General features: G+C 34.9%; 1 protein-coding gene across 1 annotated transcript in view; it reads left to right on the top strand.

The window, feature by feature from the left end:
- HDX (highly divergent homeobox) overlaps nucleotides 1–23,881 on the top strand; it is a 127,215-nt gene that overhangs the window by 19,832 nt on the left and 83,502 nt on the right. Inside the window, exon 3 of the mRNA XM_047765092.1 lies at nucleotides 12,082–12,135. Coding sequence (XP_047621048.1) covers nucleotides 12,082–12,135 — 54 coding nt within the window. The remainder of the gene's footprint in view (nucleotides 1–12,081; nucleotides 12,136–23,881) is intronic.

Genomic DNA, 23,881 nt, shown 5'->3' with positions numbered 1-23,881 from the left:
CTGCCTGAGTCAGGGTAAACTTGGCTTCAGGGGTGAAATGTTCTTCATTTGAGGATCCAAATAAGCCAGACCTGGCCAAGTTCCCTAGTTAGACCATGTCAACTGATTTGCCTCTGCATATGAGCAAAGCCACTGTTTGGGACCACTGCTTATGTTCCAGATTGGAACTTGTTCTGCCAAGATGCAAATTCCAGTTGTTGCTAGCCTCTTCCACTCTTCTCCATCACAATCAGATTCATAGTGTCCAAGTCCCACAAATTCTCCCATATTCTTGTGGGATAGACCCGAGTGAGGAATACCAAGAAGTGACCAGCAATGCAGGGGTTACTATATGTGTACCCCGAACTCTCTTTTTCTGCTGGAGGAACTATAGACTCAGAAGAGACCTCTCGATGTGGTGCTCTGTCCACTCAGGGGAAGGGCAATATAGTCAGCATGTAGCCTCTCCTCTTACCCTGCTAATGTGGCTTGTCTTTGTCTCTGTGGTACACAGGGCTGCTTCAACCTCACACCAGTACTGTGAGATTTTTCTCCATGGTATCTTGCTCAATAATAGTTGTTATTTGTTCTTCTCGTGAAGGAGAGTAAAGTCAGGAAAGACCTATGTCCCATCTCAGTGATGTCTCTCTTGATAAGTTTTCGTATGTTGAGCCAACCATAAACTCTTGGGATAAGCCCCACTGGGTCATTGGGAATAATCTTTTAAAAATATTTTTTCTCTGTCCATCGTGATTATCATGTGATTTTTTTTTTGTCCATTATTCTAGGAATATGATGTATTAAAATAATTGATTTTTATATGTTCAATCAACTTTGCATTCCTGTGATAAATCACCTAAACATGGTTTAAATACTTTTTACATGTTGCAGAATTTGTTTTGCTATTATTTTGTTGAAGATTTCTGTGGGTATATTCATAAGAGATATTGGCTTAAAGTTTTCTTTATTATGGTGCTTTGTCTGGTTTGATATCAGGGTAATACTGGCTTTGTAAAATGAAATGTGCAGTTTTCTTTCCTACTTTTGGGGTGGTTTGTGAAGAGTTGTTATTAATTCTTTAAATGTTTGGTAGAATCCCCAAGTTAAGCCATTTTAGCTGAATTTTTCTTTTTCTTTTTTCTTTTTCTGTCTTTTTAGGGCTGCAGTTGCAGCATATGGAAGTCCCCAGGCTACGGGTCAAATTGGAGTTGTAGCTGCCAGCCTATGCCACAGCCACAGCCACAGCAACATGGGATCTGAGCTGCATCTGTGACCTACACCATAGCTCATGGCAATGCCAGATCCTTAACCCACTGAGTGAGGCCAGGGATTGAATGTGCATCCTCATGGATACTAGTCAGATTCATTTCCACTGAGCCACAATGGGAACTCCTTGGCTGGGACTTTTTTTTGCAGATTTTGGTACTACTGATTTTTTTTACTTGTTTAAGCCCATTTAGGTTTTCTATTTCTCCTTGGAACACTTTTGGGATTTTAGGTTTTTCTAGATATCCTTCTATTTTGTCTAAGTTATATAGTTTGTTGGCATAAGGTTTTTTGTAGTATTCTTTTATCATGCTTTAATGTCTAAGTTTGGCAAAAAGTGCCTTCTGTCATTCCTCATTTTAGTAATTTGCATTCCCCATTCCTCTTTCCTTTTTCTTTGAAATACATTGATTTCCTAGGGTTTCTATAACAAAAAAGCACAAGTTGAGTGGCTTATAGTAGTAGAAATTAATTTTCTCACAATTCTGGAGTCCAGAAGTCTGCAAGGCATCGTCAGGGTTGAACTCCCTCTGATGGCTCTAGGAGGGAATTCTTCCTTGACTCTTTCAATTTCTGAAGGCTCCAGGTATTCCTTGACTTGTAGCTGCCTAACTCCAGTCTATGCCATCTTCACATGATCTCCTCTCATCCCTTCTTTCTCTTATAACATCACTAGCCCTTGGATTTAGAGTCCATCTGATAATTAGGGATGATCACATCTCAAGATCCTTAATTACATCCACAAAAACCTTTATTCCAAATAAAGTCACATTCACAGATTTCAGAGGTTAAAATATGGACATATCTTTATGGCAGTCACTAGTCAACACACTACAGTCAATCTACCCCAAATTTTCTAAAGTTATTTCTCTTAAAAAATTGTTTTCATTGATTTTTCTATTGTTTTTCTTCCATTCTCTACTGTATTTTTTCTCCTCTAATACTTTTTATTTCCTTTCTACTCTATTATTTCCTTTAGTTTGATCTTCTTTTGTAAGTTTTAAATGAAATTGCTTGTTTGTTGTTGATTGCAAGGGTTCTTTACATATTCTGGATATTAACCCTTTGTCATATATATAATTTACAAATTCATCTGCCATTTCATGGGTTGCCTTTTTGTTCTAATAGCGTCCTTTTAATGCACAAAAGTTCTTAATTTTGATGTAGTCCATTAATCTAGTTTTTATTTTTTTACTTATACTTTTGGAGTCATATCTAAGAAATCACTGCCAAATCCAATATCATGAAGCTATTCTGCTATAGCTTCTTCTAAATATTTATAGTGTTAACTTTTATGGTCAGGCTTATGATCCATTTGAATTGTTTGTATATACTGTAAGGTAAGGTTCCTTAGATCTATAGTGAATCTATTATAGACTGCCTATAGTTGATTCCTTTCTTTTTAAATCAATTCTTCTAACCTATATCTTTTAATTAGGAAAGACAATCCAATTACATTTAAAGTAATTACTGATAGTGAAGGACTTACTACTGCCATTATGTTACTTATTTTCTGAAAGCCTTATATATTTTTGTCCCTCTTTTCCTACAATACTACCTTCCTTCTTGTTTAACTGTCTTTTTTATAGTAACCCTTTTTGTTTCCTATCTCATTTCCTTTCGTATATATTCTGTATATATTTTCTTTGTGTTTATGATGAGGGTTATATATAGTATCTTAAAGTTGTAACAATCTACTTTAAGTTGATAGTAATTTAACTTCAATTGTATATCAAAACTTTAATCCTTTACAGCTCTATCCTACCATTTTATGTTACTAATATCACAACTTACATTTTTACATATTATGTACTTATTAACGTAGATTTAAAATTAATTTATATCTTTGTCTTTAGATTTCTTTAGGAAAATGAAAAGTGGAGTTACAATTCAAACATTATAACAATTTTGGTTTTTATTTTTATATTTTATCTTATTTTATTTTTTTGTCTTTTTAGGCCTGCACTTGTGGCATATGGAAGTTCTCACGTATTGGAGCTGCAGTTGCCAGCCTATGCTACAGTCACAGCAATACAGGATCCAAGCCGTGTCTGTGACCTACACCACAGCTCACAGCAATGCCAGATCCTTAAGCCACTGAGCAGGGCTAGGGATCAAACCTACATCCTTGTAGATACTAGTTGTGATTGTTAAAACTGAGCAACAACAGGAGCTCCCTAATTCTGGTTTTTATATTTATCCATGTATTTAACTTTACTGGAGAAATTTATAATTTCATATGGCTTCAATTTAATGTCTAATGTCCTTTCATTTCAACTTGAAGGATTCCCTTTAGCACTTCTTGCAAAATAGATTTAGTATTAATAAACTCACTCAATTTATTTTAGTCTAGAAATGTGTTAATTTCTCCTTCATTTTTGAAGGGCAGATTCCCATGTATATAACTCTTAGTTAAAATTTTTTTCTTTCACCACTTTATATCATCCATCTTCCTTCTTGCCTGCAAGTTATGACATCCTCTCATAATCTTATTGAGAATTTCCTGCTTATGATGGGTCACTTTTGCTGTTTTCAAATTCCTTCCTTGTCTTTGTCTTTGGACATTTTGATTATAATGTGTCTCTGTGTGGAATTCTTTGTATTTTTCTGACTTGGAGGCTTTTTTTTTTTCACTTTTTTCAAATTTGGGAAGTTTTTAGGTATTCAAATCATCTCTCTGCCTCTTTGTCTTTTCTCTTTTCCTTCTGGAATTCTATAATGCACATATTGGTCTGTTTGTTGGTGTTCCATTAGTCTTCTAGACTCTGTTCACTTTTTTAAAAATTCTTTTTTCCTTTTTTGCTCCTCAAACTTCATAATATCAAATGACTTCTTTTCGAGTTCTTTGACTCTTTCTTCTACCTCTTTTGTCTTCTATTAAGCTCCTTTAGTGAATTTTTCACTGTTCAATTATAGTATTTTCAGGTTCAAAATTTCTGTTTGGTTCTTTTTATATCTCTATCTCTTTGTTCTTATTCTAATTTTGTACATGTATTGTCACTTTAATTTCTTTTATTTCTTTATATATGTTTTCTTTTAGTTCTTTGAGGATATTTAAGAGAGTTGTTTTAAAGTATTTGTCTAATGAACCCAAAGTTCATGTTTCCTCACAGACATTTCTTGGACATTTATTTTGTTTTTTAAATGGCTGAAATTTTTCTATTTCTTTGTATACATTGTGATTTTTTAATTGGACATTTAAATAAACAACCATCTCTCCCAGTCTTTGCAGTCTGGGTCTGCACAGTTGAAGACCTTCACTAATTATCCTGGTATACAGTCTTGAGTGTTTGTAGGCCTTTCCTGGGCATGTGTCTCCCCTGGTCCTATGTGCATGCTTTTCACTGATTTTCCTGTGTACCTGGCTACTTTAAAATATCTTAGTTTCCCAATGAGCCTCATTTTTGCTTATTTTAGAGCTTGTCTAGTCATTTATCAATCAGTACTCTTCCCAGGTGTATGTGGTTCTATAGGCTTATTGCCATTTTCTTGAATCTGGCTTGCTGCTTCTTGCCACTTCTCCTAGCCTGAGATCTGAGCCATACCATTTTTCTCTATGTGAGCCCCAATATAGAAACTTAAAGAAATGACTCTCTCAAGCAGCCCAAAGGCAAATTAAATGTAAAATCAGTCTGCTTTATTCTCACACAAGGGCACTGAACACTCAATACTTTACTTGAGCCATCATGTCACCAGAGAGTGAGCGTTACATTCTTAAAAATGTCATGAAATGGCCTACCTTTTTTTAATGTGGCTTTTTCTTGATTGTTTTTTCCCTTGTTTGTTGTAAAATCTTTGGCTAATTTCTAAATCTACTACGATGCTATCCTTGCCAGTCACTCATTGATAATTTAATGATTCAGTGGAAGGGATGAGACTCGGGATCTGCTTAGTCCTTCATTTTGATGATGTCTCTGGTACTTGTTTTTTAAATGGCAGAGTAAAATGTATTAGTACATACAGTGTTACTGCAACAAACAACCAAGGTGTTTGATTTCGTTTATTTATTTATTTTAAATTTATAAATTTTTTTATTATTTTAAATTATTTCCCAAATACAATTTTTTTATTCCTACTGTACAGCATGATGACCCAGGTACACATACATGTATACATCTTTTTCTCACATGATCATGCTCCATCATAAGTGACTAGACATAGTTCCCAGTGCTACACAGCAGAATCTCATTGCTTATCCATTACAAAGGCAATAGTCTGCATCTATTAACCCCAAGCTCCCAATCCATCCCACTCCCTCCTCTTCCCCATTGGCAACCACAAGTCTACTCTCCAAGTCCATGATTTTCTTTTCTGTGGAAAGGTTCATTTGTGCCATATATTAGATTCCAGATATGTGATATCAGATGGTATTTGTCTTTCTCGTTCTGACTTACTTCACTCAGGATGAGAGTCTCTAGTTCCATCCATGTTGCTGCAAATGGCATTATGTCTTTCTTTTTTATGGCTGAGTAGTATTCCATTGTGTATATATACCACCTCTTCCAAATCCAATGGTCTGTCGATGGACATCTGGGTAGTTTCCATGTCTTGGTTATTGTGAATAGTGCTACAGTGAACATGCAGGTGCATGTGTCTTTTTTAAGTAGAGTTTTCTCCAGATATATGCCCAAGAGTGGGATTGCTGGGTCATATCGCAGTTCTATGTATAGATTTATGAGGTACCTCCATACTGTTCCATAATGGTTGTACCAGCTTACATTCCAACTAAGAGTGCAGGAGGGTTCCCTTTCTCCACACCCCCTCCAGCACTTGTTATTTGTGGATTTATTAATGATGGCCATTCTGACTGGTGTGAGGTGGTATCTCATGGTAGTATTGATTTGCATTTCTCTAATAATCGGCAATGTTGAGCATTTTTTCATGTTCTTGTTGGCCATCCGTGTATCTTCCTTGGAAAAATGTCTATTCAGGTATTTTGCCCATTTTTCCATTGGGTTGGTGACGTTTTTGCTGTTTACTTGTATAAATTGATTGTATGTTTTAGAGATTAAACCCTTGTCCGTTGCATCATTTGAAACTATTTTCTCCCATTCTGGAAGGTGTCTTTTTGTTTTTGTTATGGTTTCCTTTGCTGTGCAAAAGCATGTCAGTTTGATTAGGTCCCATTGATTTATGTTTGCTCTTATTTCTGTTGCTTTTGGAGACTGACCTGAGAAAACATTTGTAAGGTTGATGTCAGAGGATGTTTTGCCTATGTTCTCTTCCAGGAGATTGATGGTGTCTTGTCTTATATTTAAGTCTTTCAGCCATTTTGAGTTTATTTTGGTGCTTGGTATGAGGGTGTGTTCTCATTTTATTGATTTGCATAAAGCTGTCTAGGTGTCGCAGCAATACTTGCTGAAAAGACTGTCTTTTCCCCATTTTATGTTCTTGCCTGCTTGGTCAAAGATTAATTGTCCATAGGTGTCAGGGTTTATTTCTGGGTTCTTTATTCTGTTGCATTGGTCTGTCTGTTTTGATACCAGTGCCACAGTGTCTTGATGACTGTGGCTTTGTAATATTTCCTAACATCTGGGAGAGCTATGCTTCCTTGGTTTTTGTTCCTTGGGATTGCTTTGGCAATTCTGAGTCTTTTGTTGTTCCATATAAGTTTTTGGATTGTTTGTTCTAGTTCTGTGAAAAATGTCATGGGTCATTTGATAGGGATTGCATTGAATTTGTAGATTTCTTTGGGTAGTATGGCCATTTTTACAATATTGATTTTTGCAGCACCAGAGCATGGACTATCTTTCCATTTCTTTACATCTTCTTTGATTTCCTTGACTAAAGTTTTATAGTTCTCGGCATATAGGTCCTTTACCTCCTTGGTCAGGTGTATTCCGAGGTATTTGATTTTGTGAGGTGCAATTTTAAAAGGTATTGTGTTTTTGTATTCCTTTTCTAATATTTCATTGCTGGTATACAGAAATGCAACTGACTTCTGAATGTTAATCTTATATCCTGCTACTTTGCTGAATTTGTGGATCAGTTCAAGCAGTTTTGGGGTTGTGTCCTTGGGGATTTCTATCTATAGTATCATGTCATCTGCATACAGTTACAGTTTTACCTCTTCTCTTCCTATATGGATGCCTTTTATTTATTTCGTTTGTCTAATTGCTGTGGCTAGGACTTCCAAAACTATGTTGAAGAGCAGTGGTGAGAGTGGTCATCCCTGTCTTGTTCCAGATTGGAGTGAGAAGGCTTTCAGTTTTTCCCCATTGAGGATTATATTTGCTGTGGGTTTATGATAAACGGCTTTGATTATATTCAGGAATGTTCCCTCTATACCCACTTTGGCGAGGGTCTTGATCATGAATGGATGTTGGACTTTGTCAAATGCTTTTTCTGTGTCTATTGAGATGACCATATGATTTTTGACTTTTCTTTTGTGAATGTGGTGTGTGAGGTTGATTGATTTGCGTATGTTGAACCATCCTTGTGCACCTTGGATGTATCCCACCTGATCCTTGTGTATGATCTTTTTGATATGTTGTTGGATTCGGTTGACTAAGATTTTGTTGAGAATTTTTGCATCTATATTCATCAATGATATTGGGTGATAGTTTTCTTTTTTGGTGGTATCTCTGTCTGGTTTTGGAATGAGGGTGATGGTGGCATCATAGAATGTCTTTGGGAGGATTCCTCCTTCTTCAACATTTTGAAAGAGTTTCAGGAGGATGGGCACCAATTCCTCTTTATATGTTTGATAGAATTCACCTGTGAAGCCATCTGGTCCTGGACTTTTATTTGTAGGGAGTGATTTTATGACCTCTTCAATTTCATTTCTAGTGATTGGTCTGTTCAGTTGGTCTGTTTCTCCGTGATTCAGTTTTGTCAGGCTGCAAGATTCTAGAAAATTGTCCATTTCTTCCAGATTGTCAAACTTGTTGCCATATAGTTGTTCATAGTATTCTCTTATGGTTTTTTGTATTTCTGCTGTATCTGTTGTGATTTCTCCTTTTTCATTTATAATTTTGCTTATATGGGTTCTTTCTCTCCTCTTTTTAGTGAGTCTGGCCAGGGGTTTGTCAATTTTGTTGACCTTTTCAAAGAACCAGCTCTTGGTTTTATTAATTTTCTCTACTGTTTTTTGAATCTCTATTTTATTGATTTCTTCTTTGATCATTATAATTTCCTTCCTTCTGTTGACTTTAGGACTTTTTTGTTCTTTTTCTAATTCATTTAGTTGGAGGGTTAAGTTGTCTATTTGGGATCTTTCTTCTTTTTTGAGAAAGGCCTGTATTGCTATAAATTTCCCTCTGAGCACTGCTTTTGCAGAATCCCATAGATTTTGAGAGGTTGTGTCTTCATTATCATTTATTTCAAGGTATTTTTTAATTTCCTTCTTGATTTCCTCATTGGACCAATTGGTTTTTAAGTAGCATGTTGTTTAGTCTCCATGCAGTAGGTTTTTTCTCTTTCCTTTTCCCATGGTTGGTTTCTAATTTCATGGTATTGTGGTCAGAGAAGATACTTGAGATAATTTCTATGCTCCTAAATTTATTGAGGTTAGCTTTGGGTCCCAAGATGTGGTCGATTCTTGAGAATGTTCCATGAGCATTTGAGAAGAATGTGTATTCTGCCTTTTTTGGATGTAGTGTCCTGAAGGTATCAATGAAGTCTATCTTTTCTATTGTTTCCTTTAGGATCTCTGTTGCTTTGTTGGTTTTCTGTCTAGAGGATCTGTCCATTGAGGTGAGGGGGGTATTAAGGTCTCCTATTATGATTGTATTCTCATCAATATCTCCCTTTATGTCTGTTAATATTTGATGTATGTATCTGGGTGCTCCTGTATTTGGGGCATATATGTTGATGATAGTAACATCCTCTCCTTGGATGGATCCCTTAATCATTAAGTAGTGTCCTTCTTTGTCTTTCTTTATGTCTTTTGTTTTAAAGTCTATTTTGTCTGATATGAGCATTGCGACTCCTGCTTTTCTGTCATGTCTATTGGCGTGAAATATTTTTCCCCACCCTTTCACTTTCAATCTATATGTATCTTTTGTCCTAAGGTGAGTTTCTTGTAGGCAGCATATTGAAGGTTTTTGCCTTTTTATCCACTCAGCCCCTCTGTGTCTTTTGATTGGGGCGTTCAGTCCATTGACATTTAAGGTGATAATTGATAGATGATTACTTATTGCCATTTTGAACCTCGTGTTCCAGTTGATTCTATGGTTCTTCCTTTCTTTTTATTTTTGGTTGGATGGTCTCCAGTTATTATCTGCTTGAGTGTATTTTTTTTTTCATTTTTTGCAAATGCAATATTTGGCTTTGGCTTGTGGTTGCCCTGTTTTTTAAGTATGCTAACCCCTTCCCATAATTGTGTGTTTTAGCCTGATGGTCCTGTAAGTTCAAACACTTCATTACTTTATTAAAATTAAGAAGAGAAACATACAAACAAACAAAAAGGGTCTATTTATTTCCTAACATCCCTTGTTCACATTTTATGATTTTGATGACTCTTTTTTTATTTTTTTCTTCTTAATTTCATTTTGTTTAAGGCCTGTTCATGATTAAATCTGTATGCTGGCTTATTTGAGTGGCTGCTCTCTGATTGCAGTTTCCTCAGTCCTAGTTCTTCCTCTTCTTCTTTTTTTTTCTTTTTCTTCTCTTTCCTTCCTTTCTATTTGGTTTAGAGAAGCTCTTTCAGTATTTCTCTTAGCCTGGGTTTTGTGTTGCTGTATTCTTTTAGTTTTTGTTTGTTGGAAAAAAACAACCCTACTCATTTGAAATACTGTATTTTAGAGCTTCTGGTGAGGGAGAAACCTTGTCATCACTATTGCACCAAAGAAAACTTTCCAAATTTGAGGGAAACATACATACAGTACTATGATTCAAAAAAAGCCTACAAATGTAGCTGCTATGCTTGGCCATTCCTGAGTTTTAGCAGAAACATAAGGAACTGAAGAATAGATTTGAAATAAGCAATAGACGGTAGTTGAATGTAGCAATTGAGTATCACATTACTGGTGCCACAGAATGACAAAAGAAAAAAAAATGAAACTTCATCTCTTCCAAAATCACATGTAATTTATAATATTTGAATGTTAAGGTGCTTATAGGAGTTTTCCATTTTTGTGGTTACATACAACTGACTTAAGCAAGAAACCACATTTTATATTCTTAAAATGTATAATGTTCATGTTTAAAGAAATTCAATTGCTATGTTTATTATATATATATATATCATTTTTATTGTTTCATATTAACTTTTGAGTAGTTACTAATTTATGGTGTTTTTTTACAATTTGTTTCATTTAACATGTTTTCTCTAGCAACTTTACATGATTAGTTTTAAATTATCCTCACTAATAGATAGAAGTATGTGCACATATTCCAAAATAGATATCTCCATTTTTTAAAGACTATATTATGTGATTGTTTAGCAGATTTACCTCTTCGATTTTACTTTGTAAACATTGTATCATATACCAAGTATTAGTGGGAGAACAAGAAAGTATACATTTTATTTATTTATCTATTTTTAAGGCCACACATGGGATATAAGGAAGTCCCCAGGCTAGGAGTACAATCAAAGCTGCAGCTGCTGACCTAAGCCACAGCCACAGCAATGACAGATCTGATTTGCATCTTCAACCCACACCACAGCTCACAGAAATGCCAGATGCTTAACCCACTGAGTGGGACCAAGGATCAAACCCACATCCTAATGGATACTTGTTGGGTTTGCTTACCACTGAGCCACAATGGGAGCTCCAGGAAACTACACCTTTAAAAAAATTTTTCTATAGAAATGTTGTTTTCACCCTCCATTCAGCATTTAAAAAATGAGTTATTCAAAACTTATCATGACCCTCAAGCATTCTAGTTAATTGCCATTTTTATGTAATGGGATTTTAACTTAAGTAAAATTTTTCCTTAAAATTATTATTTGGAGTTTATATCATTTTAGCCTATTTCTAGCATATTGACATATTTTGAACTCAAAGTAAAATCGCAGGACTGGAGACCAGGAATAGTAATTATTTACCTGATATTTGAATAGCTGAGGATATTACTTTATGATTTACCTTGACTGTTTGATTATCACTTCTTATCAGTAACCATAACACTAATTCACAGACTATCACTGAATATAATTTATCAAAAACATTAAATGTTTGATTGAATACCATGTTCCCACCACCAGTACCACTTAGTAACGCTGCTTTGACTTGTCAGCCTCTGAAGTCTCTTGGGAAGCATATGTTTGGGGGGGAAGGTGAGGACAAGAGGAAAGTTTGGAGTACTCTTTAATCCTTCTGTGTTCCAGGAAAAGGTACAGTTATGCCCAGGATAACCTGAGCCATAGTGCACAGAACCACCTTTGTCTCTGTAAACATTCTCCAGAACCCCGTGAGAGTAGCACCTATTTCCTTTTGAGGCACTGATGATGTAATAGGGTATTACTAGCTGTTCACCTTAGTAGTTTCTGCTTTAAAAAGGATTTGCAGTTATGTAGGATGAATAAATCTGGAGAGCTTATACAGCATACTATAGCTATGATATAATTATAACTCATGCATTCCATAGAGCACTGCATTTTTATTATAGTAATTTTGTTTTCCATAGATTTCCAAACTGTACTTCTAGGCCCCAACAATGTCCTCAAAATTTTCTCGAATTTTCAGAAAAACTGCACTACTTCTAAAATTTTCCCACAAAGGGAGGCTTATAAATCTCTTGTGTTCAATAAGGAAACAGCATTGTCCACATGGGGGATATACTCCGAATGCAGATCTATCTTTACATATTGTATAAATTCTTTGGTGCTGATCAGCATTCCAAGTGATGTCAATGCATACCTTACTGAGATTCCATTTGTTGTTTTCACAGATTTCAGGAAACCTTACTGTGCCTTGGATTACAGGGTGTTCTAGAAAAAGAGCAGTAAGTAATCTTCCACTTAAAGCAGCAAATGGGTTTCCTCCTATGTTGTTAGTATGAATGGAGAAAATTGTCATGATATTTGTAAAGCTGGCAAAACTGAACCTCAATAAATCCTCATTAATCTCAAAGGATGTATTTTAAGATCATAATATTTATATATGCTTAAAAGGTAACCTTAAGTATAATGCAGTAATTAGCACATTATGTAATGTTTGAGCAGGTTTTTTCAGTTAAAAAATTTAAAGTTATTTCATAAAGTATAATTTTTATGCATCCAATAAGCCCAGTTAATTTGATCATAGGATTGAATCATAATGATATGAACATATCAAAGTTAAATAATTTACATTACTATTTATTATTTGTGCATTTTGGTATTTAGAGGGGATGAGTAACTTATATTTTAACAATCTTTTCCCCTGGCTTTCTGCTATAATTGTGATTCTTATATTGTTAATGTAATAGAACTTCATTAAAATTATGTTTTCTCAAAGAACTTCATTCAGTTGGTCCTTGTAGGACCCATAAATCTGCATTTTAACATCAGGACATTCTGATGTAACTGCATTAGAAGGGAAACTATTATGGAATTTTAATAGTAAAAAAGATATGAGTAGACTTTTAGAAAGATAACTCAAGGAGTTCCCTGGTGGCTTAGTGGGTTAAGGATCAGAGAGTGTCACTGCTATGGTGCAGATTTGATCCCCGGCCTAGGAACTTTTGTATGTGGTGGGTGCAGCCAGAAAAAAAGAAAAATAAGGCAAGTTACTGTAATGGTAGATAGCTTTGGAACAATGGAACAGAATTGAGAGTCCAAAGATAAATTTTTATATTTATAATAATTGATTTTCCAGAAGAATGTCAGGGCAATTCATTGCAGAGAGAAAAGATGGTCTGTTAAACAAATGGTTCTGGGACAATTGGACATACACACAAAAAATGAATTAAAAATAGATTCTAGATCTGTATGTAAGGCTATATCAATAACATTTTAAGAAAGAAGAAATATAGGAGAAAATCTTTTGAGACCTCAGGTTAGGCAGAGATCCCTCAGATGTGAAACCAAAAGCACAATTCATAAAATTAAAAAATGGATAAATTGGGTATCAACAAAATTCAAAAGTTTAGCAATTCAAAAGATACCATGAAGAATATGAAATTACAAGCAACACCTTGGAAGGAAGTACTTGCAAATCACTTATTTATTAAGATATTTATATCCAGAATATACAAAAATCTCTTACAAACAACCCGATCAAAAAAATGGACAAAAGATATAAACAGATATTTTACTAAAGATACATGAATGTTTAATAAATATATGAACACATGCCCCAAATCATAGGTCATTCAGGAAATGTATATTAAAACCAAAATGAGGTATTTCACTCTCTAGAATAACAAATATTGGCAAAGATATGGAAGTAAAGGAATAATCATACAATGATGGTGGGAAAGTAAAATGGTACATCCACTTTAGAAAAGAGTTTGGTAGTTTCTCAAAGTGTTAAGCATAAAACTACCATACAATCCAGCAATTCCACTCATTTGTATCTTCCAAAGAGAAAAACACTTCCACATGTAAGATTGCATGCAAATTTTTATAGCAGCATTAGTAATAGCTAAGAATTGGAAGCCAAAGCCTATTAACTTGGGAAAGCCCATTAACTTGTGAATGGATAGACAACGTACAGTGTATCCATACAATGTAATACAATTCAGTAATAAAGAGGAATTAACTAGTGACACATGATGCATCATAGATGAACTTCAAAAAGATTATGCAATGTCACAGAAGCTAGACACACAAAAAAATACATATTATATGGTTCTATTTATATGAAATATCCAGAAAAGACAAATACAAATTCATAGAGAAAGAAGACAGATTAATAGATGCCTGGTGTAGGAGATAGGAATGTGGAATATCTGGAAATACACATGAGAGATGTATTACAGAGATTAAAATGTTCTAAAACTGATATATGATGATGGTTTCACTAGTAAGTGAAGTTACTAAAAATCATTGAGTTGTATACTTGGACACAAGTATACCTGAGTCCGAGATATAGAAAGAATTTCCAAAACTCAATAATAAGGGAACACAACCAAATAAAAAATGAGCAAAATATATGAAAGTCACTTCACCAAAGAAGATATGGATATAACAAGCATGTGAAAAGGTGCTCAATACCATTAGTAATAAGATAAATGTAAATTTAAAACACAATATAACCACACATTTTAATGGATAAAATTAAAAAGACTGATCATACCAAGATTTGGTGAGGTGGTGAAGGAATTGGAACTATAATAATATAAAACTGACAATAACAAATATTGGCAAAGATGTGGAGATAAAGGAACAATCATACATTGATGGTAGAATGTAGTCTCTGAAAAGTATCTACTCTATGATCCAGCTATTCTGATAAATATTTCCCAAGAGGAGTGATAGCACATATTCATACAAAGACTTATACATGGATGTTTATAGTAGCTTTATGTATAATAGCCTAAAACTAGAAATAGGCCAAATGTTCATTAACAGAATGGATAAACAAATTATTTATATTCATATATGGAAATACTACTTAACATTAAAAAAGAACTATCAGTGCACACAACATGAATGAATCACAAAAAAATCAGCCTGTATGAAAGACACCAGATGAAAAAGAGAATAAAAATTATATGTGTCCATCTAATAAAATCATTGAAAATGCAAACTAGTGATGGGAAGGAAGGCAAAGGTAGGGCAAATTGATTGGAAGTGGCATTAGGAAACTTTTAGGAGTGATGGGTATGTCACCCAAGATGGTTACTTGAGCATATAACCCACAGCAAAACATCAAATAGTACAATTTAAATATATTTAATTTTTGTTAATTAAAACTGAATAAAGATTTACAAAAACTAATGCTCAATTCAGTTATTAAAAAACCTGGGTATTTGAATCTACTTTTTCAACTGTAATTCATATGAAACTTACACATAGATCAAGTTCATATGATGAAAATTTACATTCACATTGACATATGCTCTAGGTGTAAAATATGCATGATTTCTAAAATTTTGTGTAGTAAAAATAATATGTAAAATAGCTCAATTTTTATACTAATTGCTTAAAATGATGTCTTTAAAAATATAAAAACCCTTCAGAAAGTGGCCATAGCAGGAACCTACCTCAACATAATAAAGGTCATATATGACAAACCCACAGCGAACATCATTCTCGATGGGAAAAAGCTGAAAGAATTCCCACTGAGATCAGGAACAAGACAAGGATGTCCACTCTAGCCACTACTCTTCGACATAGTTTTGGATGTCCTAGCCACAGCAATCAGAGAAGTAAAAGAAATAACAGGAATCCAAATTGGAAAAGAAGTAAAACTATCTCTATTTGCAGATGACATGATACTATACCTAGAGAATCCTAAAGACTCTACCAGAAAACTGTTAGAGCTCATCCACAAATTTGGCAAAGTTGCAGGATACAAAATCAATACACAAAAATCGATGGCACATCTATACAGTGACAATGAAAGATCAGAAAGAGAAATTAGGGAAGCAATCCTGTTTACCATTGCATCAGAAAAATAAAATACCTAGGAGTAAACCTACCTAAAGAAACAAAAGACCTGTACTCTGAAAACTTTAAGCCACTGATGAAAGAAATCAAAGATGACACAAATAGATGGCAAGACATACCATGCTCTTGGATTGGAAGAATCAGTTTTATCAAAATGACTATACTACCTAAGACAATCTACAGATTCAATGCAATCGCTCTCAAAGTACCAAGGACATTTTTCACAGAACTTGAACAAAATATTTTAAAGTTTGTTTGTAAGCACAAAAGATCCAGAATAGCCAAAGACATCCTGAAAAAGAAAAATGGAGCTGGAGGAATCAGGCTCCCGGACTTCAGACTACACTACAAAGCAACAATCCTCAAAACCATATGGTACTGGCACAAAGACAGAAATATAGATCAGTGGAACAGGATAGAAAGCCCAGAATTAAACCCATGTACCTACAGCCAGATAATCTATGACAAAGGAGGCAAGAATATACAAGGGAGAAAGGACAGCTTGTTCAATAAGTGGTGCTGGGAAAACTGGACAGCCACATGGAAAAGAATGAAATGAGAACACTCCCTAACACCATACACAAAAATAAACTCCAAATGGATTAAAGACCTAGATATAAGACCAGACACTATCAAACTCCTAGAGGACAACATAGGCCAAACACTCTCTGATATAAACGACAGCAACATCTTCTCAGATCCACCTCTTAGAGTAATGACGGTCAAAACAAAAATAAACAAATGGGACCTAATCAAACTTCAAAGTTTCTGCACAGCAAAGGAAACCCTAAACAACATGAAAAGACAACCCACAGAATGGGAGAAAATCTTTGCAAGTGAATAGACTGACAAGGGATTCATCTCCAAAATTTACAAACACCTTCTGCAACTCCATACCAAAAAAACAAACAACCCCATCAAAAAATGGGCAGAAGATCTAAACAGACAGTTCTCCAAAGAAGACATGCAGATGGCCAAAAAACACATGAAAAGATGTTCAGCGTCACTCATTATTAGAGAAATGCAAATCAAAACCACGATGAGGTACCACATTACACCAGCCAGAATGGCCATCATCCAAAAGTCTACAAACAAGAAGTGCTAGAGAGGGTGTGGAGAAAAAGGAACCCTCGTACACTGTTGGTGGGATTGTAAATTGGTGCAACCACTGTGGAAACAGTATGGAGATTCCTCAGAAAACTAAACATAGAACTACCATTTGATCCAGCAATCCCATTCATGGGGATCTATCCAGAGAAAACCACGACTCGCAAAAACGCATGTACCCCGATGTTCACTGCAGCACTCTTTGCAATAGCCAAGACATGGAAACAACTGAAATGTCCATCGACAGAGGAGTGGATCCAGAAGAGGTGGTACATATACACAATGGAATATTACTCAGCCATTAAAAGGAACAAAATACCGGCATTCTTAGCAACATGGATGGACCTAGAAACTATCATGCTAAGTGAAGTCAGCCATACAATGAGACACCAACATCCAATGCTTTCACTGACATGTGGAATCTGAAAAAAGTACAGACTGACCTTCTTTGCAGAACAGATGCTGACTCACAGACATTGAAAAATTTATGGTTCTGGAGGAGACAGTTTGGGGGTGGGGGGATGTACTTGGGCTGTTTGGATCGAAATCCTGTGAAATTGGATTGTTATGATCATTATACAACTACAGATGTGATAAATTCATTTGAGTAATAAAAAACAAAAAAATAAAAATATTGAGTTAAGATGTATTATTAAAGGTAATTTTACTAGCACCTTTTCTTGTTTTTTAATGTTACTACTGGAAAATGTAAGCCTACGTATGTGTCTCATATTGTATTTTTTTTAGGGCCGCACATGCAGCACGTAGAAGTTCCCAGGCTAGGGATCGAGTCAGAGCTACAGCTGCCAGCCTAAGCCATAGCCACAGCAACGACAGATCCAAGCCATGTCTGCAACCTACACCCATAGCTCACAGCAGTACTGGATCCTCACAGCAACACTGGATCCTTAACCCACTGAATGAAGCCAGGTATCCAACCCGCATCCTCTGGATGCTAGTCAGATTCGTTTCCACTGCAACACAATGGGAACTCCTTCATATTGTATTTCTGTTGTACTACACTGATCCACAATGTTCCAGGCATTTTATTTGATCTTAGGGACAAAATAGTGAGGAAAAAAATGGATATTTTACCTGCTCTCACACAACAAATTACCTTGATTTAACAGGAAAAGAAGTATTCATGAAATAATCACATAATCAAATGTAAAATGGCATTGTGACAACTACCCTTGTCAGTCACTTTCTAGCTTCTTCTGGAAGCACACTTTACCCACACAATGAAATATAACCACTGATTCTAAAAATTATTTCACCCACTTCCAACGAAAATTTTACCTGTAGCAATGTCCCTCAGCCAAACCCAATCAGAATAAACCAATAGTTAAATGAGTTGTGTTTATTACTGGTTGCAGCAGAGGGGAACACATGGAGAACCTTGACACATCTCAGTAAAAATACGTTAGAAATAACTAAGAGAATTTAGATTGGGTTGAGTGATTTAGGGGAGGGTGTAAAGAAGTAAGCATTTGCTCTAAATTGGATGCTGTGAGAAAGTAGGGGCAATTCTATGATTGGGTATTTTGCATGTGGTGTTGCAGCCTTGGTTTGGTCTGTGTTTAAACAAAATTATAAAGTAGCCTTGTTTGTTTCATTTTATCATAATCTTAGAATCATCTTGTTTTAGATTTAGTCTATGAAATTGTTTATGTTCAACAAAAGTACAAAATGGCCTGTCAGACCAGCACATACGAATATGTGGTCTAGCTCTGAACATGAGTTAAGTTTTGGATGACACTGGCTGTTTTCTTTTTTTCCTATTTTACTAGAATACATCTTGACATTATTATGGACACTGCATTCTATTCAAAGGTTACTGTCCATGCACACCATCCTGAAAATTCATCTTTGTGAAATGGATTGTTAAATCGATGGTCTATATCAGTAAGTGTACAAGCAGGAAAACAGAAAACTTACCAGAAGAATTTAATGTATTTTTTTAGATTTTAGAGGATTTTAAAAGGCAAAGAGGAAACTTTGGTGCAAAAAGAGTGTTAAATTCAGGAAGCAGTTATTACCCCTAGGGCTACGAAAACAAAGAGGAGTTTGTATTTTCAGAAACTGCAAAATTAGAGGAGAGGTTAGCTGACCTGAGACTCATTTCTGAGTTTGGTACACTGCCAGCTAATACTGGTACTTCACAATCAAGTTGATTAAGTTTATTCTGGTAGTGTAGGTAAGGGGGAACTGTTACTTTACAAACAATGAATGTCAGGATGGAGAGTTGTTTTTTGGGTGATACTGTCAGGAGTAGGAAGCAAAATAGTTAGGAGCATCTTCTCTTCAGCATTCCAGTCTCCTTCTACTGCTATCTATTGTCAGAATCTCATTCAAAAATAGTCTCATTCAAAGACTGCTTTGCCAAGCAGAAATGTTTTTGTAGAGTTTCATTAAAAAGGTGGTATGGAAGAGTGTGTTTGGAACTGAGAAAATGCAGCTTAATTACCAATACAGAAGAAATGAGGACTTTTCATTTGTTTTAGTTTTTATATAACCAAACTGTTTTAGTATATGCTGCCACCAGTAGAATGAAAGTAAGTCTATCCAAATTAGGGAGAGTATAGCACAGGGAGCTCTTCCCAATATTCTGTGATAATATATTTGGGAAAAGAACCTGAAAAAGAATGGATATGTGTGTATGTATAACTGATTCTCTTTGCTGTACACCTGAAACTAAAACAACATTGAATATCAACTATATTGGAGTTTCCGTCACAGCGCAGTGGTTAATGAATCTGACTAGGAACCATGAGGTTGCGGGTTTGATCCCTGGCCTTGCTCAGTGGGTTAAGGATCCGGCGTTGCTGTGAGCTATGGTGTAGGTTGCAGACGAGGCTTGGATCCCACGTTACTGTGGCTCTGGTGTAGGCCAGTGGCTACAGCTCCAATTAGACCCCTAGCCTGGGAACTTCCATATGCCGCAAGAGCAGCCCTAGAAAAGGCAAAAAGACTGAAAAAAAAATAAAATCAACTATACTTCAATAAAAATGTTAATGTTTTTATTAGGGAATTACAGAATTTTAAAATTCTGTGTACTGTCTTATTGACTTTTAAAAACCACAAAAAGGTGGTGATTGTTCTTATAAAAATTTACATGTGTTAATGCTACTCATACTAGTATGGCTCTTCAATAGTAAAAATAATACTAGGGTGTGTATAATATTTTATAGTTTAAAGGTATTTTATTTAGATTATCTCATTCTAATCCTTGGAGAAATGTAGAGAGATAGATAGGGCAGGCATTTCTATTTAGACTTTATAGTTGAAAAAACAAAAAGCATGATGGTTAAATGACTTGAAAAGACTATATATCTAGTAAATGATTGAATTTTGATTAGAACTCAAGTCTTTTCTGACTTGTAGTCCCATAATCTTGAGGATTTCACCTCATAGTAGCACCAGGAAAGAGGAAAAGGTACTGTTTGTTTTCAACATGTCATCAAATTTTTGTTTTTGTTTTGTTTTTGAGAAAGAATACCCTTTTGTTTTTATTTCTTAGGAGTCTTCACATGCCTGGAAAAAGGTTTGAACTAAAAGGAATGTGGAAGAATTTGTTTCAATCACTTTTAGAAAGATATGGAAGTATAACCTCTTAAGTCAGTCACTGCAAATGCATTCTGATGATGACTATTCTCTTCAGCACCTGGAATGAGGGACAAACCTGGCGAAAGCAATCAGTAACATGAAGATCCATCCAGTCAGTATACGTTTCCCAACCTTGCCTGATCATAAAAATCTTTTGAGTGTGTACATTGGGGATGATGGTAGCCTGTTAGAGATAAGTGTCTGGCTACTACCCATGATATACTAAGCCAGAATTTTGGAGGAAGACCTGGAAATAATATTCTTAATAAATGGCCTCATGATTCTTAAGATGAAGCAAGGTTGTGAAACACTGTTCTGGTTCTAGTAGTTGGGTACACTGATGAGGTGCCATTGTCTAGCAATAATGGAACCATATTATGAAATTAATCTCACCAAACTTTTTTTAATGATTTTGTTCCAAAAGGCTATAGGTCAATGGAACCTAAATGATTTATTTACAATTTCAATTAAATCCTCTCTCATTTTCTGTCACTTCTATCTATACCATGAGATTTTCTCATATTAAAACTTTCAGCAGAAAGAAGAACTTAAAAAATATGGACTTCTACTTAGTGACCTACTCACTTAGGGTAATTACAATATATTTTTAGTTATGCTAATAGCAGATTTAAGGATTTCTAAGAAATCCAATGAAAGCATGAGTACACTCCAACATTTAAACATGTAATATGATTTAAAACTACCAAAAACTCAATACATACTCCTTAGAAAAAAAAGCAATAAAAAGAAGCATAAACTAATATTAGACTAAAACTTTGAAATTCTAGTTTTACTCTCTTTAAAAAAATAATGTGAGTGGGGTTGCTGGATCATATGGTAATTCTATATTTAGTTTTTTTTAAGGACTTTCCATATGCATATATCCAGAGAAAACCAGAATTCAAAAAGATACATGCACCCAAATGTTCACTGCAGCATTATTTATAATAGCCAAGACATGGAAACAACCTAAATGTCCATCAACAGAGGAATGGATAAAGAAGATGTTTATATATATATATATATATATATATATATATATATATATATATAGAGAGAGAGAGAGAGAGAGAGGAATATTATTCAGACATAAGAAATAATGAAATAATGCCATTTGCAGCAACATAGATAGACCTGGAGATTATCATATTAAGTGAAGTAAGTCAGAGAGAGAAAGACATATCATACTAGATCACTAATATGTGGAATCTAACAAAGAATGATACAGGATAAACTGTTAACAAAACAGCATCAGACTCAAATTTCTAAACCAAACTTATGGTTACCAAAGGGAAAATGTTAGGGGGAGATTAAATGGGAGGTTGGGATTGACATATACACACTGCTATATACAGAATGGTGCTTACTATGCAAGGACCTACCGTATAGCATAGGGAAATGTACTCAATACTTTCTAGTGACCTATATGGGAAAAGACTGTAAAAAAGAATGGATATATGTGTGTGTGTGTGTGTATATATATATATATATATATATATATATATATAAAATGATTCACATTGCTGTACACTTGAAACTAATACAATATATTAAATCAACCATACCCCAATAAAACTTAATTTAAAAAAAATAACAGAAGTGGTGTCAACAAGATGGTAGAATAAGGAAGCTCTGGACTCTCCTTCACCACTTTACAAACCAACTCAATAGAAACACACAGTTCAATTCCTTTTGTTAGAAATCAGGACACAAATTAGAGGTTCCTGCCCCTAGAGCAAGTGTAAAACTAACCACATTCGACTGGTAAGAAAATTGGAGACACTCTCTCAACATAATCATCATCATTGGCACATACAATTGGGGGGAAACCTCCAGCTCCTAGCTTCTGTCTAAGTAGGGAAAGACATGTACAAAACATCCAGTATCAGTTTTTCCAGTTGCTGTCTGAAGAGCAGGCATCTATGTCACTTGTCTCAGAGTGACAATAAGGCATAGCATACGTTAAACCTCTGGAAGCTACAGAAAACAAAGGAGATAACACACTCAAACTCATTTTTATAGGGGCTAGAACTACCCTGATATCAAAGGCAGACAAAGATATTATATATAAGAAAACTACAAACCAATATCCCTGATGAAAGTAGATGCAAAAATCCTTGAACAAATACTGACAAACTGAATCAACATCATATTTATTTTGCTTTTTTCTGTTTGTTTTTTGTTGATTTATTTTTTCCGTGGTACAGCATGGGGACCAAGTTACGCATACATGTATACATACTTTTTCCTCCCATTGTCGTGTTGTGATGTAACATAGTTCTCAATGCTACACAGCAGGATCTCATTGTAAATCCACTCTAAGAGCAATAGTTTGCATCCGTTAACCCCAAGCTCCCGATCCCTCCCACTCCCTCCTTCTCCCCCTGGGCAGCAACAAGTCTATTCTCCAAGTCCATGATTTTCTTTTCTGTGGAAATGTTCATTTGTGCTGTATATTGGATTCCCGTTATGTGATATCATATGGTATACATCATTCTTTTTCTGACTTATTTCACTCAGTATGAGAGTCTCTAGTTCCATCCATGTTGCTGCAAGTGGCATTATGTTGTTCTTTTTAATGGCTGAGTAGCAGATGACATGATACTATACATAGAAAACCCTAAGGACTCAACCCAAAAACTAATTGAATTGATCCACAAATTCAGCAAAGTAGCAGGATATAAGATTAACATTCAGAAATCAGTTGCCTTTCTGTATACTAACAATGAAATATTAGAAAAGGAATACAAAAAAATCAATACCTTTTAAAATTGCACCCAAAAAAATCAAATACCTGGGAATCCACCTGACCAATGAGGTGAAAGACTTATGTGCCGAGGACTATAAAACATTAATCAAGGAAATTAAAGAAGATGTAAAGAAATGGAAAGATATTCCATGTTCATGGATTGGAAAAATCAATATTGTAAAAATGGCCATACTACCCAAATCAATCTGCATATTCAATGCAATCCCTATCAAATTACCCACGACATTTTTCACAGAACTATAACAAATAATCCAAAAATTTATATGGAACTACAAAAGACTCAGAATTGCCAAAGCAATCCTGAGAAACAAAAATCAACATCATATTTAAAAGATCATGCATCATGACCAAATTGGGTTTATCCCAGGGATGTAAGGATATTTTAATATGTGAAAATTAATTAGTAAATACAACATTAAAGTAATATAGGATACTCACATGATCATCTCAATAGATGCAGAAAAGGCATTTTATAAAATTCAACAACATTTCTAATTGACATGGGTTCAGTTGCAAATGAGAAGAGAGAAATTAAAACAGAGTGTAGAAAAGTATTTTAGGGATTTTACTATAAAGGTGAAGAGTGTAATGCGCATGGAAAAAGTTCGTGTTCAAGTGCTGCCTTATTTCCTGAAGACTGGTGCAACCATTCCTTTACTTGGAAGCATTAT

This window comes from Phacochoerus africanus, chromosome X (genome assembly GCF_016906955.1).
Source record: "Phacochoerus africanus isolate WHEZ1 chromosome X, ROS_Pafr_v1, whole genome shotgun sequence".
Classification (NCBI taxonomy): Eukaryota; Metazoa; Chordata; class Mammalia; order Artiodactyla; family Suidae; genus Phacochoerus; species Phacochoerus africanus.
The sequence above is the reverse complement of the archived record's forward strand: the minus strand, read 5'-3'. Positions and strand labels throughout refer to the sequence as shown.